At 41.5% G+C, this 12,546-nt stretch overlaps 1 protein-coding gene across 2 annotated transcripts in view; it reads right to left on the bottom strand.

Annotated features, from left to right (window-relative positions):
- Positions 1-12,546, bottom strand: part of SND1 (staphylococcal nuclease and tudor domain containing 1) — a 417,911-nt gene that overhangs the window by 357,918 nt on the left and 47,447 nt on the right. For both annotated transcript variants that reach the window (XM_073809898.1, XM_033863201.2), the window contains exons 5-9: positions 6,949-7,109; positions 6,054-6,145; positions 5,273-5,431; positions 3,899-4,005; positions 1,559-1,649 (exon numbers count right to left, since the gene is read on the bottom strand). In XM_073809898.1, the coding sequence (XP_073665999.1) occupies positions 1,559-1,649; positions 3,899-4,005; positions 5,273-5,431; positions 6,054-6,145; positions 6,949-7,109 (610 nt within the window). The remainder of the gene's footprint in view (positions 1-1,558; positions 1,650-3,898; positions 4,006-5,272; positions 5,432-6,053; positions 6,146-6,948; positions 7,110-12,546) is intronic.

Raw genomic sequence — 12,546 nt, 5'->3', positions numbered from 1 at the left:
AAGGATATGGATATTTAACCACTTTAAGTCCATAAAGACAAAGCTTCCATTATGTCTTGCCAAAATTAACAAACAGTTAAAAACACTAGCAATTTTGGGAAAGTGAGGTCTACCACAGGTTCTAACACTCAAGGTACCAAACCCCACAATGAAGGAAAAAACACTTCTACAGCACTCCTGCTGGACCCAAACAATCTACCCAGTAGCTCTAGTTCACATCAGAGAAATCCATCTCAGGACACATCAGTGGAGAGCCCTCAATAAAACACATCACTAATTATTAGAGAAATGCAAATCAAAACTACAATGAGGTATCACTTCACACCAGTTAGAATGGGCATCATCAGAAAATCTACAAACAACAAATGCTGGAGAGGGTGTGGAGAAAAGGGAACTCTCCTGCACTGTTGGTGGGAATGTAAATTGATACAGCCACTATGGAGAACAGTATGGAGGTCCCTTAAAAAACTAAAAATAGAATTACCATATGACCCAGCAATCCCACTACTGGGCATATGCCCAGAGAAAACCATAATTCAAAAAGACACATGCGCCCCAATGTTCACTGCAGCACTATTTACAATAGCCAGGTCATGGAAGCAACCTAAATGTCCATCAACAGACGAATGGATAAAGAAGATCTGGTACATATATACAATGGAATATTACTCAGCCATAAAAAGGAACGAAATTGGGTCATTTGTAGAGATGGGGATGTTTCTAGAGACTGTCATACAGAGTGAAGTAAGTCAGAAAGAGAAAAACAAATATCGTATATTAACGCATATATGTGGAACCTAGAAAAATGGTACAGATGACCTGGTTTTCAGGGCAGAAATAGAGACACAGATGTAGAGAACAAACGTATGGACACCAAGGCGGGGAAGCCACGGGGGGGCTGTGATAAATTGGGCAATTGGGATTGACATGTATACACTGATGTGTATAAAATGGATGACTAATAAGAACCTGCTGTATAAAAAATAAATAAAATTAAATTAAAAAAAAAACACAAAACACATCACATTAGAAAAAATTCAAATCCACAAGAGTCCCAAAACAGAAAGGAGAGAAATTTGAAGTCATATATACTTGGGCATAAGAAATCTAAGAGAGGGCGTTCCCTGGCAGTCCAGTGGTTAGGACTCAGTGCTTTCACTGCCATTGGCCCAGGTTCAATCCCTGGTGGGAACTAAGATCCTACAGGCCATGCAGCATGGCCAAAAAAAGAAAAGAGAAATCTAAGAGAATGTCATTTGCTAAATGGACAGAACCTCCAGAATATGAGAGAGATTTCAAGGGGTCAATGTCTACAACTTTAACCCATGAACTTCTAGTGAAGTTATGCAAATTCAAGGCAAGAAATTTAAGTTCTTATGGTTTCTAAGTCCGCTACAATAAATACACACGTGCATGCAATCATGCACACACATCCATGCAAGCCATGCAGTGGTTTGCCTAAAATAGAAATGCTTCAGCTCTTGACTGATTATTCAGAGCTCTGTATTATCACTAGACATCGTCCACAATGCATCTCCAGATGCTGAGAATGACTCACCTTGGCAACAAACTGCTTGTCCTTTTGGTCCAAATTAGCAGTGGGAGCCACATAGTCTCTCCATATTCTCAGCCTGCGCTCCTTGGCAAACCTGGCAACAAAGCAAGGATGCAAATTACTCAGATGGACTAGGTCAGCAATGGAATCCACCATCACCACAGGAGCAAACAGCACAGAATCCTACCCTATCTCATAGACAAGGCACCCAGCAGAAACGGCCAATCAAACCTGAACAAAGCATGACAGCCACAAGAAAAACTGTACAGCAACTGGAACTATCCAAGATGCATATATACCATAAACCCATGGCTGATAGGCTGAGGTCTGGGTGTACACTTTTCTGAGTCTGGACAGTACAAGTCCACCTCAATAATTCGCTCTTTTGGCTTATCAAGTACCTCCTGAGCTATTACTAAATGCCAGGCGCTGGAATGACGAACACAGAGCAACTACTCTCTTAAATGGGAGGGAGAACACACACATCTAACAAATATATTTTTTAAAAAGCATAGGCCCGCTCAATTTCCATTTGAATTATGAAAAGGTTGTCAGCAACCCAAAGCCCATGTGGAAAACAAGAACAAAATTGTCACTCTAGTGCAACTAATGATTATGAAAAATGGACCAAAATCCAATAGAATTTCACTGCCAAAAGGTAAAAAATCATGCTGGCAGAAATTTGTTTTAGAGTAGTAAGCCCAGGAGACATTTTTTTGAGTCAGATTAAGAGAGGGAAAGGGAATACGTGCAAAGATTTTTTTTTAATCATATATATATGCACACACATATATTATATATCAGTAAAAAACTGTCAAAGTATTTATTGAGAAATAAATGGATGGAGGGGAAAGGGACTATTAAACTATTATTTCTGAAAACAGTATTGCAACCTTTAAAAGCAGCATGTAGTAGTTGTAAAGCACATGAAATACTTCAATACAGATTTACCAACAATGCAAGCAAGTCTATAACACAGCATGCAAAACAACAGGCAAGTAATCATATCACTGAAACATGATTTGCATTCCTTGGTCTAAACCTGTTTTTTAATGATGAGCACTCTTAAAAATCTCTTATAGATGTTATAAAACATGTAGAAACTACTGTCACTGTAACTCACTTTCTTCAGAGAGAGGCAGGAACTTAATGCAAAAAGAACTACCAACCAAAATAATAATTTAGAATAATAGACTTACAGGATCTTCTGAACAACAATAAAAAAATTGAGCATCATGAAATAATCAGAGGTATCTGGAACGCTGTGCTTGGTAAGGGTATTGTATCCTTTGAATTTAACTGTGGAACATAAAAATACTAGACAATTTGTACAACCATTGTGTTTTTTCAATCAGTCTACCTTTGTCAGGCAGGCCATATCAAATGGCCCAGACAAAAAATCCCAAGTATTTCTGCTTACAGGTACAGAAAGCTGTAAAAGAGCTAGCAAAGGGGAAACACAGTCATTTAATTCACGTTCTTGCACATCTCCTAGCTGTGCACCTCAAAGGCAAAAATGTGAAGTTATCAAGACCGTTATAGTCTTACGACTCTGAAATAAGCCACACAGGCTTGAGTGGAACGTTGTCACTAATGGTCCTGGCCTTCTACCTAAATGTATCCTGAGAGACAGTTGCTGGGACTTTGAGAACATCATCTCTATTCATCTACCTGCTTCATTTTCTTCCATCTGCCCCATCAGGAACATCAAGTTCACCTATATACCTGGAAACATTTTGAAACAGCCACTGATCTTGGCAAGATCCAACTAGCATTTGCCTGGAAATCAGTTATTGCTACATCTGCTTTAACCATGAGGCACCTAGCCAAAAACACCTCACAGTTGCATTAGCATTTATAACTACAACATACTGTTAGATAAATTAGGGCATCAGGCCTCACAACAACATTGGATAGTTCTGTTTGGGGACCCACCGGCTCCATCTTTCCATCATATGCCTGGCTCCAGCCTGTATGTCGGGAAGTAGCTGATAAGCTATTTCACTGTCCTCAAATAAGCCTCAAGTTTATTTCATTTCAAATGCCTAAAACCTGGAATTTAAGTGATGGGCTTGGAGAAACAGTGTACTGAAAACGCTAAAAAAGCAAGTCAGGTGAAGAATAATGTCTGAGTGAAAAATCTAGGCCCTTAGTATACAGCACTGAATTAGACTGAACCTGGAGACTTATAAGTAAGCCACTCCTCTCTGAGATCCTGGCCTCTTTTGGAATTTCCCTAATCCTTTACACTGACATGGATGGGTGAGAGAAGATCCCTAGATTTCTTCCCCTGAAGATCCCTACCAAGATCCTTGGCTGGAAGGCTTCCCCGACAGACCTTACCTCTCAGCCGCCCTCAGCTTTTCTGCACCCCGTGTGTAAACTGCAATCGACCAATCCACACAGCGGGCAAAACCTTCCTTCAGGAGGAGCTCTGTGATGTTGCCATTCTGAAAAACGAGGCACGTGAGAAAGCAGGCATAGATTAGATTCTATTGCAAGAGAATCTGTTTCTCTAGACTTCTGACATGATTAACATTGCCACAGTCTACTTTGCAGTTTAAAAAAAAAAAAAGAAGAGCCATTTCTCTCATTAAGAAATCAGCCATAAGAGGGGAGATGCTGCTCTGCGACTCCTTTCAACAGCCTTGGCTTCACATCCCACAACACCCAGCACAGTAACTCTCACTTAACAGGGGTAGGATAAATGTTAGTGGCATTGAATGGAATTGACATTTCAATAGCTCTTCTTGTGGGCTGAGGATGTTAATCTTCAGTAGAGATTATACCTATTATTTCCTTCCCTGAGATCAGCACTTACTCCCCTTTTCATAAGGGGAAAGCTAAAGAACAGGCTGAGTAAGGGATAACTTAAGTTACATTTTGCCCAGTGAATTGCAATTCACATTCTACTGTGACACAGAGCCATCTGGCAGGGCTCTGGCAGACAGCTAGCGCTCCAGAAGAAACAGACATGACCTTGGCACATTCCAAACCAAGCCTCCCAGCCTTCCACAACTGCCATCATGGAAGAATTCTTTAGCCAAAGAGTAACAATAGTTTATTCTGTATTGGATAGAGGTTACAATAATGAAAATCTACTTAAACTTGGGTGCTAAAAAACAAAGTCATTTCCCATCCAAGAATACCCCACCTACCAAAGTATACAACAGAGTAAAACTCCCAATAGTCAGAACTACAAGAACTTAAAGAACCTGGTTCCTACTCAAAAGCAGAGTTAGGCAGTAACTGGATAAGGCCTGGAACAGTTTTTCCATAGAATGGTTTCCTCTTCAGAGTTCTACCAAAACCCCACATAGCTAACTTCTAGACCTGCATACAAAACTCACCAATCCCATCCAGAAGCTTCATCACCACTTCTCACTGATGTGGCAACCTCCCACCTTTCTTATTGGCAAGCTTTAGGACCAGCCCTTGGGAAAATAAGTGCTAGAGTCCTTCCTCCCCTTACAAACCCAGTAACAACTGAGATGAGTTTTCTAAAAGTACAAAGTTGCAGATTTGTCCAATTCTATCAGGTAACTGATAACCCCCTAGAAAAGGTCTCAAAATCAGTAGATTATAATCCTGCCAAGATATTTCAGTGGCTCAAGAATATACAGGGGAAGAAGAAAAGCAAACTACAGCTCTTCAAACCCCAAGTGGAACCCCACACACACACACCCCACATGGCCCAGTCTGCATAGGCACACTCACTGGATGAAGGATGGTACCCAGAATGTTCTGGTTGTGGCAGCTCTCCAGAATGATCTGGACATCTCTCTGAAGCAGTCGAGACTCGGTGAAAAATTTGGCTTCTGCGGCAAAAGGTTCTGGTGTTTCACTGCCATCTGCTTCCCGTCGAAAAGTTGGGCACTAAAGCAAAAGTAAGGCGAGTGGGTGACGCAGCCTAATGTGAGTGCTGGGCTCGCTCAGGCCACAGGGAACCGTCCAAAAAGCACAAACCCCACAAAACTGAGCTTGGAAAGGTCTCAAATCAGGTCTTCCAACCCTTTTTAAAGCATACTGATAAAATGCAACTAGAGATATCGTCATCCCACACTTTTTGGTAAAGCAAACAAAACTCATGTTACCATGGGGAAAATCATCTTAATTATATCAATACTTGAAAATGACCCCTTGCCAAGTAGAGATTCACCAATGCCTCGCTTTAAATCCCTGATTATCTCTTTAATCAAAATGGGTATTTTATACTGACAAGCCACACTCAACAAACTTCAGAGCCTCCCATCCCCTCCTCCCTAGGTTTCAACAATCTCAGCACAGCCCACTCCAAACAGACCCTGAGTACTTAAAAAATAACGTCTTATTTGATCTAATTAGAACTGTCCAACTGCAAAGTTTAAAGTACTCTAGTCAATGTTAACAGCCCATACAAGAAAGAAACAGTACATACGAAGTCCCCAAGTAGAAGAGTCTGTCACTGAACGCTTCCACAAACCCTATCACCACCCTGTAGCCCAATGTATGATCTGACCTTGATCCCTGACAGCATGACCGTGACCAGGTAGTAGTCAGGCAGGAGCAGGGCCCTGACCACACTGCCGTCCCTCACGTGCTCGATGATAGCTGCATGACAGAACAAACGCCTTGAGTCATAGCAAAAGTCATGCCGAGGATAAACAATGCCCAAACAAACTGCCCAGAATGCAGTTCCCCTCCCCCAAACCCCAAGAAAGCCTCCCTCCAAGAAGTGACAAAGCACCGGCACATCACGAGTGTTCACACAACAGACTCCTGCCCAAACTATTCCTGGGGGATTTGGTTCAGACCAACGTCTACGTCTTTTGAACCTTCTGGGACCTCATGGCTTACACCTAAGCAACCTAGCTTACAGATAACAAAGCTTATCTGTGTACTGAGTGCCTGGCAAAAAAATAACAACAATTCAGGATTGGTAATAATTTTATTTTACTGAGTCTGTAAGTTAATATGATCTCAAAGTAGGACCAAGAACTATACAGAATGTGTGTGTGTGTGTGTGTGTGTGTGTGTGTGTGTGTGTGTATGCATGCACGCACATGGGCACACGCATATGTGTTTCGTTATATACAGAATACACATGTCTACCTTGACGTTTTGGGGACAGTATTTAGGTAGCCATCTTTTAGAGAAAATAGGAAGATCCCCCATGTGCAAAATTACCAGCAATTTACTAGCTTGTAGCCGCAAAGGAATAACCTCAGCAAAATACATCTGATGCAACCTATATGAACTGGATTCAAGCTCCCTTCCAAAATACCGGGTGTTGTTTTACCCTTAACAATTTCCCTTGGGCACTAAAGCAGAATTGCTTTTATTAACCTCAAGGAGCTCAAGAGCAGATAGAGAGAAATCACCGAGTCACATCCGTCTTTTCCCGACAGCCTCACCATTAACAGGCTTCTGGTGGTGCGAGTCCACAAAGTGCCTTGGGTTCTCAATGGTATACTTGAGGTCCCGGAGAGTATGTGAACCATTCCCCTCACTCCACATTCCTTTCTTAGCTGCTTTTGCTTGCTCCTCACACTCCGAAAGCCGGTTCTGCTCAGGACTGGGACATGAGAAATAATAAACACATGTGGTTAGTGAATTCACAACAGAAATATCAGGCTCATCTTTGATTCTGGGTTTCTTCAGCAACTTCTCCCCTTGAAAAGACCAAAGAGTTTGTTTCACATCTGTGGCTTCAGACCCAGGCCTATAAACAGAAACCCATCATGAGTGCAACTTCTGGATTTCAGACTTATTCCCTCAAACAAAAGATTCAATCATAACAGCATTTAATGAGAGTACCCAAAGAACACGCGTCTCGGTACTGCCACCATCAGTGATTACAAGAGAACAAGCTGGTGGCTCGGAAGGGAGCCGCTCCAGGAGGGAGAGCTTCATTTAACCACCCCAGATTCAGGAACTAGAATCCGGGCAGAGCTCGGCAGGACACAGCGCAGGGAAAGTGACTAAGAACCACCCTTACTCCCTGTTGTCTGCAGAACAGAGCTGGGGAATGCAGAACAAACACCATTACAGACAATGTCACCCCAAAACTACTTACACATTCAATAGGGCCAGCTAAGCAAAGCAGTCTGAAGATGAAGACTCCTTCATTAGACAGGAAACCAAACTACATACAAGAGCAGCCAGAAAGTCAGTAGACAGACCGGAAAACAAAAACAAAAAAATACCCAGAACAACCAAACCCAGAAATGGCTCTGCTCTTCTCTCTCTCATACGTATCCGAGCTGAAGTGAACCTGGAAAGCCTTTCCACGATGTCAGCGCCTCGTTCCATCAACAGCCTTCTGCAGAAACTGAAGCTCCCACCTTGATCAGTAGGGATTTTCAACAGGGACTCCTAACCTACAATTTCTCAAGCCAGAAATCCTCAGTACTGCTCTTTCCCTCCTCCCCACAAAAAAAAACAATCATCAACTTTAGAGATCCAAAATTACTGCCAGAATTCCACAGGGGAAAAAAAAATGTAGCTTGAGATAGAAGCAAACATTGAAACTGAGAAACGAAGGCTTTAAATCAAGACAACTTTGGAGAAAAAAGGATTGGGACTCCAGGGGAGATATCTTTGTTGAGATGATACAATACTGCTTTGGGTTTTTTAAAAATTCTTCATTCTGGTTGCAAACTGGATTCCAAAAAACACTGCAACAGTAATCATGCCAGCAACTGTCCTTAAGACACAACTTTGGCGTGCTTCCAAAATCAGGACCTAAGACAAATGTCAGAATTCAACAAATACCCACATGCTCACACCCCAATTATAAGCTCTAGCCAACGACTCTTTGGAATCATAAAGGACCAAAGAAGTATATGGTGAATGACTTGACCACAAAGCCTATGAAGGCAGGAAGGAGGCAAACTGTACATTTTGGCCTTTCTTCCTCCCCATCATTGGTACAGTTCATGCAAAGATTTATCTAAAGCTTCTTCTACAGCTACAGTCATAATACAACAAGGATTTAATGATTTAAACAGCATCTTTGGGGAGTTCCCTGGCAGTCCAGTGGTTAGGACTCTTCACTGCCATGGTCCCAGGTTCAATCCCTGGTCAGGAAACTAAGATCCCACAAGCCGCGTGGTACAGTCAAAAACTAAAAAAATTTTAAAAAAAGCCAGGATTGGTTCAAGATGGCAGAGTAGAAAGACATATTCTCACTCTGTCTTGCGAGAGCACCGAAAGCACAACTAACTGCTGAACAATCATCGACAGGAAGACGCTGGAACTCACCAAAAAAGATACCCCACATCCAAAAACAAAGGAGAAGCCACAATGAGATGGTAGGAGGGGCACAATCACAATAAAATCAAGTCCCATAACTGCTGGGTGGGTGACTCACAAACTGGAGAACACTTATACCACAGAAGTCCACCCACTGGAGTGAAGGTTCTGAGCCCCATGTCAGGCTTCCCAACCTGGGGTCTGGCAACGGGAGGAGGAGGAATTCCTAGAGAATCAGACTTTGAAGGCTAGCGAGATTTGATTGCAGGATGTCAAGAGGACTGGGGGAAACAAACTCCATTCATGGAGGGTACACACTAAGTAGTGTGCGCATCGGGACCCAGGGGAAGGAGCAGTGACCCCATAGGAGACTGAACCAGACCTACCTGCTAGTGTTGGAGGGTCTCCTGCAGAGGCGGAGGGGTGGCTATGTCTCACCGTGAGGACAAGGACACTGGCAGCAGAAGTTCTGGGAAGTACTCCTTGGCGTGAACCCTTCCAGAGTCCGCCATTAACCCCACCAAAGAGCCTGGGTAAGCTCCAGTGTTGGGTCACCTCAGGCCAAACAACCAACAGGGAGGGAACCCAGCCCCACCCATCAGCAGACAAGCAGATTAAAGTTTTACTGAGCTCTGCCCACCAGAGCAACAACCAGCTCTACCCACCACCAGTCCCTCCCATAAGTAAACTTGCACAAGCCTCTGAGATAGCCTCATCCACTAGAGGACAGACAACAGAAGCAAGAACTACAATCCTGCAACCTGTGGGAAAAAAAACACATTTACAGAAAAACACACAAGATGAAAAGGCAGAGGGCTACGTACCACATGAAGGAACAAGATAAAACCCCAGAAAAACAACTAAATGAAGTGGAGATAGGCAACCTTCCAGAAAAAGAATTCAGAATAATGACAGTGAAGATGATCCAGGACCTCGGAAAAAGAATGGAGGCAAAGAAAGATCAAGAAGATGCAAGAAATGCTTAACAAAGACCTAGAAGAATTAAAGAACAAACAAACAGAGATGAACAATACAATAACTGGAATGAAAAATACACTAGAAGGGAATCAATAGCAGAATAACTGAGGCAGAAGAACAGATAAGTGACCTGGAAGACATAATGGTGGAATTCACTGCTATGGAACAGAATAAAGAAAAAAGAATGAAAAGAAATGAAGACAGCCTAAGAGACCTCTGGGACAATATTAAACGCAACAACATTTGCATTATAGGGGTCCCAGAAGGAGAAGAGAGAGAGAAAGGACCCGAGAAAACACCTGAAGTGATTACAGTCGAAAGCTTCCTAACATGGGAAAGGAAATAGGCACCCAAGTCTGGGAAGCGCAGAGAGTCCCGTACAGGATAAACCCAAGGAGAAACATGCCAAGACACATAGTAATCCAATTGGCAAAAATTAAAGACAAAGAAAAATTATCGATAGCAGCAAGGGAAAAACAACAAATAACATACAAGGGAACTCCCATAAGGTTAACAGCTGATTTCTCAGCAGAAACTCTACAAGCCAGAAGGGAGTGGCAGGACATATTTAAAGGGATGAAAGGGAAGAACCTACAACCAAGATTACTCTACCTGGCAAGGATCTCATTCAGATTCAATGGAGAAATCAAAAGCTTTTCAGACAAGCAAAAGCTAAGAGAATTCAGCAGTACCAAAAGAGCTCTACAACAAATGCCAAAGGAACTTCTCTAAGTGGGAAACCAAAAAGAAAAGGACCTACAAAAACAAACTCAGAACAATTAAGAAAATGGTAATAGGAATATACATATCAATAACTACCTTAAAGGTGAATGGATTAAATGCTCCAACCAAAAGACACAGGCTCACTGAATGGATACAAAAACAAGACCCATACATATGCTATCTACAAGAGAACGACTTCAGACCTAGGGACACATACAGACTGAAAGTGAGGAGATGGAAAAAGATATTCCATGCAAATGGACAAAAGAAAGCTGGAGTAGCAATACTCATACCAGATAAAATAGACTTTAAAATAAAGAATGTTACAAGAGACAAGGAAGGAAACTACATAATGATCAAGGGATCAATCCAAGAAGATATAACAATTATAAATATATATGCATCCAACATAGGAGCACCTCAATACATAAGGCAACTGCTAACAGCCATAAAAGAGGAAATAGACATGATCCAAACAGAAAATTAATAAGGAAACACACCTTTAAAAGACACAATAGACCAGATACATTTAATTGATATTTAGAGGACATTCCATCCAAAAACAACAGATTACACTTTCTTCTCAAGTTCGCATGGAACATTCTCCAGGATACATCACATCTTGGGTCACAAATCAAGCATCAGTAAATTTCAGAAAATTGAAATCATATCAAGCATCTTTTCTGACCACAACGCTATGAGATTAGAAATCAATTACAGGGGGAAAAAACGTACAAAACACAAACACATGGAGGCTAAACAATAAGTTACAAAATAACCAAGAGATCATTGAAGAAATCAAAGAGGAAATAAAAAAATACCTAGCGACAAAAGACAATGAAAACACGATGATCCAAAACCTATGGGATGCAGCAAAAGCAGTTCTAAGAGGTAAGTTTATAGGAATACAAGCCTACCTCAAGAAACAAGAAAAATCTCAAATAAACAATCTAACCTTACACCTAAAGGAACTAGAGAAAGAAAAACAAACAAAAGCCAAAGTTAGCAGAAAGAAAGAAATCACAAAGATCAGAACAGAAATAAATGAAATAGAAACAAAGAAAATAAGGGCAAAGATGAATAAAACTAAAAGCTGGTTCTTTGAGAAGATAAACAAAATTGATAAACCATTAGCCAGACTCATCAAGAAAAAGAGGTAGAGGACTCAAATCAATAAAATTAGAAATGAAAAAGAAGTTAAAACAGACACCGCATAAATACAAAGCATCCTAAGAGACTACTACAAGCAACTCTATGCCAATAAAATGGAGAACCTGGAAGAAATGGACAAATTCTTAGAAAGTTATAACCTTCCAAGACTGAACCAGGAAGAAATAGAAAATGTAAACACACCAATCGCAAGCAATGAAATTGAAACTGTGATTAAAAATCTTCCAACAGGGGCTTCCCTGGTGGCGCAGTGGTTGAGAGTCCACCTGCCCATGCAGGAGACACAGGTTCGTGCCCCGGTCCAGGAAGATCCCACATGTTGCGGAGCGGCTGGGCCCGTAAGCCATGGCCGCTGAGCCTGCGCGTCCGGAGCCTGTGCTCCACAACGGGAGAGGCCACAACAGCGAGAGGCCCGCATACCACAAAAAAAAAAAAAAAAAAAAAAAAAAATTCCAACAAACAAAAGTCCAGAACCAGATGGCTTCACAGGTGATGGCTTCACAGGTCAAATATTTAGAGAAGAGCTAACACCCAACCTTCTCAAACTCTTCCAAAAAATTGCAGAGGAAAAAATACTCCCAAACTCATTCTATGAGGCCACCATCACCCTGATACCAAAACCAGACAAAGATACTAAAAAACAAGAAAATTACAGACCAACATCACTGATGAATATAGATGCAAAAATCCTCAACAAATTACTAGCAAACAGAATCCAACAACACATTAAAAGAATCATACACTATGATCAAGTGGGATATATCCCAGGGATGCAAGGATTCTTCAATATACGCAAATGAATCAACGTGATACACCATATTAACAAACTGAAGAATAAAAACCATATGATCATCTCAACAGATGCAGAAAAAGCTTTTGACACAATT

Source organism: Tursiops truncatus, chromosome 9 (genome assembly GCF_011762595.2).
Source record: "Tursiops truncatus isolate mTurTru1 chromosome 9, mTurTru1.mat.Y, whole genome shotgun sequence".
Taxonomy (NCBI): Eukaryota; Metazoa; Chordata; class Mammalia; order Artiodactyla; family Delphinidae; genus Tursiops; species Tursiops truncatus.
Note: the sequence above shows the minus strand (reverse complement) of the source record. Positions and strands in the feature narration are given on the sequence as shown.